The sequence below is a fragment of the Barbus barbus genome (genome assembly GCF_936440315.1).
Source record: "Barbus barbus genome assembly, chromosome: 3".
Classification (NCBI taxonomy): domain Eukaryota; kingdom Metazoa; phylum Chordata; class Actinopteri; order Cypriniformes; family Cyprinidae; genus Barbus; species Barbus barbus.
In genome coordinates, this window is record NC_136731.1 from 37,375,245 (window position 1) to 37,380,137 (window position 4,893).

The following is a 4,893-nucleotide window of genomic DNA, read 5'->3' on the forward strand; positions in this document are numbered from 1 at the left end:
CGCTGGGGTATATTTGTAGCAATAGCCAAAAATACATTGTGTGGGTCAAAATTATTCATTTTTCTTTTATGCCAAAAATCATTAGGACATTAAGTAAAGATCATGTTCCATGAAGATATTTTGTAAATTTCTTACCATAAATATAGCAAAACTTCATTTTTGTTTAGTAATATGCATTGCTAAGAACTTCATTTGGACAACTTTAAAGGCGATTTTCTCAATATTTCATTTTTTTCCAGATTCCAGATTTTCAAATAGTTGTATCTCAGCCAAATATTATCCGATCCTAACAAACCATACATCAATGGAAAGCTTATTTATTCAGCTTTCAGTTGATGTATACATCTCAATTTCGAAATTTATGACTGGTTTTGTGGTCTATGGTCACATATATTTGATTTAGTTCTTTGAAGTTCAACATTTCAAATCAATATACTAGTCAATAGTATTGTTTTGGTTGGTGTTTTGTTCTGTCTGTGATTGATTTCTGGTTGTATAAGGGTTGATAAAGAATCACTCAGAAGGTCAGAAGAAAATGTCAAGTAAGGTTATTGATTTGAGTCCATTATATAAGGCACAATCACATTTTATATCAGAAAGATGATCACGTGACAGAAACTAATTTAAAGAGAGTCCAGGGAATTCCTTGAGCTCTCTTTTACTTTCTGGTTAGAGTTCCATTACACTTCCTCTCAAATTCCCCTGTAATGCGAAAATAAAACGTCACACTGTCGAAGAACGCCCGCCCCGTTCCAAATACGAGTAAAAGGAACGGTGCGGAACACTGCGTCATCGCCATGTACGTCCAATGAGGGTCTGTGGTTCAGTCTACCCTCTGCGTCAGCACGCGTCGTTTAAATGCGCGGAGTGCAGACGCCCACGGAAAACACGACGGGACTCGCTGTATCGGAGCAGAGGGGTAATTAAACAGACACCAGACGCTCAGGGAAAGACTCTCCTAACATAAACTCGCGCATCTTAACGATCTGTGTGAGAATACAGAGCAACAAGAACACTAACGATCGTTGTTTTAAGCTAGTAAAGTATTTACAGCCCAGATTGAAAGAATCAAAGCATCCAGAAGATCAGATTCACTCCAGCGCCTTCGGAGATGGGGCTTCTGTTCGCCAAACTCATGACTGTGTTCGGAGACAGAGGTGAGACGAATTAAAAACGATGTGCTTTTGTTTTTTATTATTCTGATTTTGCCAGGTAAGTATTTTAGCAGCGTTTAATACTATGTTTTATTATTATGACTGTAGTCGAGATGGTTTACTTGTTTTCAGTCACAGGTAACATTCAGTCCTGGCTTTTGAGAAACTTAACATGTTGTTCTCTTCAATGCTTTTACGAATACATTTGAGCTCTTAAGGGTTCACGTGCTTTCAAACTCCGGATAAAGGCCATTGTGGACATTTTCACTTTTGTAGGCACTTCTAACTATGGATTAGAATTTTGTTTAGAAACACAACCAATCATAAACGTCCTCAGCTCGTATTCATTAAATATTCATTAGCTTGGTTTGTTTTCTAACACTCGCACGCGTTGTTTATTCTGACACTAATTAGTCTTAACTTGTGTTATGTTTCAGATTTAAAATGACTTCCACTCAAAACTTTAACATATGAATAATAAGTTCATATAGTCTCATTACCTGTGCTTTTAGTCCAGTCAATGCTACTCGTCTCATAAATAGCCAAATAAGAAAGTAACCCAAGAATGTTTATGAATGTACAGTGTACATTTTTTTCAACCTTATCAGGATGAGATGTGAAACCAGATTACCCAGGGTTAATGCTCGAATGTTAAAAGCCCATTTTAGTGGCACTAATAACATGTAAGCACTGACAAATACATGTCTGTACACATGTCAGATAAGATTGTACATGCCAGTGAGGTTCAAAGATCGTATTCTGGAACAATTTACCCAACTTTTCTGAACTTTGTTAAACCCAAACAGATATAGATCACTGAACACTGTGTTCTTAGAAATGCATTGCATGGATGTTAACCGGGTCGATGTTATAAGCGGTGTCATACAGAATAGATTAAAACATGTCTCTTTTCTCTCTCTCTTTTTAGAACACAAAGTAATTATTGTCGGTTTGGACAATGCCGGGAAGACCACCATCCTTTACCAGTTGTAAGTGTTTTTCTTTTTGAAAGCATAAACAGGAGACGCACATGACTCTTGTCAGTGTGTTATTACATGTTACCTGTTTTCACTCGGCTTTTGAACCTTGTACACTGTGTTCTTTCCAGTTTAACTAAAGAAGCCGTGCAGACTTCTCCCACAATTGGCAGCAACGTTGAGGAAATTGCTGTAAAGAAAACGCACTTCCTCGTCTGGGACATTGGTGGTCAGGAGAGTCTCCGAGCTACCTGGAACTCGTATTACTGTAATACAGAGGTGCGTGTCATTAACCTGTGTGCCTGTGTGACAGGAAATATGTCATATTCTCATGATTGATCTTTCCCTTCTGCTTAGAGGCAGATACATTATTATCAACTTTAAAGTCTTAATAAAATGCCTCTCTAAATGTTACAGATTGTCATCCTGGTGGTTGACAGCACTGATCGAGAACGCCTGACTGTAACTAAAGAGGAGCTTCATCGCATGCTTGCACACGAGGTTAGTTTGCATTCAGCTGCTTCATGACACAGTTGTTATGAATATTTCATGATGGGTATTTCATGCACTTTGCATGTGTAGTATCAGGGTCTGGGTTTAATAAAAAATGTGTATTTATTTAGACTTCGAGTATGTTACAGTGTAACTATAGTTTTTTTTTTAATCAATATTTTTAATTGTTTTTTATATTTCTTTATATTTTTAGTAATTTTGTTATGCTTTTGTCATTTTATAAAATGTTTTCCTCTTTTTTTAATATTATTATTATTATTATTTATATTTCATTTATTTCAGTTTTAGCTGTAGTTGCTTTATTTACCGTTAGTCATTTTAGTGTTTCAACTTAAACTTGTTTCATTTAGTTGCCAAAGCAACGTTTATTTTCATTTAGTTAGTTTTTCCATCAAATATTTGTTTTATTATTATTTCAGATTTTTCAGTTTTAAAAAAAGTGTTTTTAGTAGTTTTAGTTAACAATAATCTCCTCGATTCAAAATAATATCTCTACTTAAAAAGGCATTGTTTCCAATCATGATCCATATCAGCTGTAACCATAGCCTATTTGATAGTAAAATACTTTAAAATTTTGATAAAGCCATGCAAATAATGCATGGTTTCCATGTTGTTGTTTTTTCACTAAATGGACATGAAAGAATGTTGTATGCTAGTTTATATTTTTTATTTATATTCACCAATATAACAACAAACATATATATTTTTGTGATTTAAAATGTCATCTAGAGACTTTGTGTACTTTTTAAATATGCAAACAAATGATTGAATCAGGCTTATAGGGTTGGGTTAGACCAGCCCAAGTGAGACTAGCCCTAGTCTTAGCTGTTTTGAACATTATTCTTTAATGTTGACAGTTTAATTTCATTGCTTATCCTCCTTGTGTGTCCACACAGGATCTGCAGAATGCATCGGTGCTGGTTTTGGCGAATAAGCAGGACATGAAGAACAGCATGTCTGCGGCAGAGATCTCTCAGAGTCTGACTCTCGGCTCGCTCAACGCTCGCTCCTGGCACGTCCAGGCCTGCTGCGCACTCACTGGAGAAGGGTATGAGTGTTTTCTAGGAGTGTGTATGTTTACCTGAGTGTTTTGCTTGTTTAAAATGTTTCCACATCCCTGATCTGAGTGAAAGCCTGTGTATTTAATTTGTACCCACCTCCTTCTCTTCCCCCTACAGTTTACCAGCCAGTCTGGATTGGATGCGCTCCCGTGTTGTGGCGAATTAGTCCAGCAACGGTGCTTCTTAAACCTACTAAAAGAGAGATCAGGCCTACTTAAGACTTTCATCCAGCTCTCAGTGCCTCTGTCTGAATAATCTTCAAATACTGAATCCTGGAGGAACACGCTTCATCCACTGACTCTGGCTACCAGAGAGAGCCTGGAGACTCTGTGTGTGAGAGAGAGAGAGTGTGTGTGTCTGTATAAACGTTTGTGTTTGTACATTATGTGACTCCGTTCTAGAGGTCCACATTGTTTGCATTACTGACTTTTGAAATGATCTGACCTGATCATGATGTGTTGTCGCCACTGTATTCACCTCCGGCTGTGCTGACGGCTCCGCTTCTCACGTGGAGTTATTGTCTACAGGCATCCATCTCAAAGGGGTGGTGGGGGGTGACGGTTCACATTCCTGTACTGATTCACGATGAGCCACTAAGCTATTGAACAAGCATTACTTGAAGTATTTAAAGGGAATTGATTTGTGTATGTTCTACAGATGTGAGCATGCAGAAGGGAATAAGTGTTCAAGTATTTTATTTTTGAAAGTATTCTGGATATTCATGGTATGTTTTCTTATGTAATTTTGTACAAAAAAAAGTTTTGTACAAATAAAAATCTACAAAAAAAAATGCCTTTGTCTCTGACAAATATACTTAGCCTGGTTCAAAATGTGTATGACTTGATCATAAAATAGAGACGCAGACCAAGCGAGAGAAAGACAATCAATGATTATCAGATCAAACAGAAGCTGGCTACGGCTCAATTTGCGTTGATCATTCAGATGATAATCAGTCCTGACCTTTTATAGATCCATATGCAAATGCATTAAAGCCAACAATAGACCTATTTGCTATGCATGTTGTGTGCATTTTGATTTGCTAATGTATATATCATTGTCACCGGACAATCGGCCCCCGTTGTTTCATATTAATCTAGGTTTCTGAATAGCTTGTTTTTTTTACACCTCACAAAGGTGAGATCTAATTTGCACTCCTTTATAGGTGATGTGCTGAACTTTCTCTTTACA

The 4,893-nt window shown here is 37.0% G+C and overlaps 1 protein-coding gene across 2 annotated transcripts; it reads left to right on the forward strand.

The window, feature by feature from the left end:
- The first annotated feature begins 830 nt into the window (after positions 1-830).
- LOC306859390 (ADP-ribosylation factor-like protein 5B) lies at positions 831-4,486 on the forward strand. 2 transcript variants are annotated; one of them, XM_079400405.1, is made up of 6 exons: positions 831-1,157; positions 2,083-2,143; positions 2,263-2,410; positions 2,549-2,632; positions 3,541-3,692; positions 3,823-4,486. In XM_079400405.1, exons 1-6 carry the CDS (start codon positions 1,112-1,114, stop codon positions 3,869-3,871), a joined length of 540 nt encoding a protein of 179 aa, XP_079256531.1. In that variant the 5' UTR covers positions 831-1,111; the 3' UTR covers positions 3,872-4,486. The 2 variants fall into 2 exon arrangements, with proteins under 2 accessions (XP_079256531.1, XP_079256530.1); XM_079400404.1 differs by lacking the exon at positions 831-1,157 and having other exon boundaries at positions 1,871-2,143.
- Positions 4,487-4,893: the final 407 nt, after the last annotated feature.

What these genes read in the sequence shown, in the direction of transcription:
- LOC306859390 (XM_079400404.1), top strand. Translation starts at nt 1,992, where the DNA reads ATGCATTGCATGGATGTTAACCGGGTCGATGTTATAAGCGGTGTCATA. An exon ending in ACCACCATCCTTTACCAGTT is followed by an intron (nt 2,144 to 2,262) that starts GTAAGTGTTTTT and finishes TGTTCTTTCCAG; the next exon opens with TTTAACTAAAGAAGCCGTGC. An exon ending in ATCGCATGCTTGCACACGAG is followed by an intron (nt 2,633 to 3,540) that starts GTTAGTTTGCAT and finishes GTGTCCACACAG; the next exon opens with GATCTGCAGAATGCATCGGT.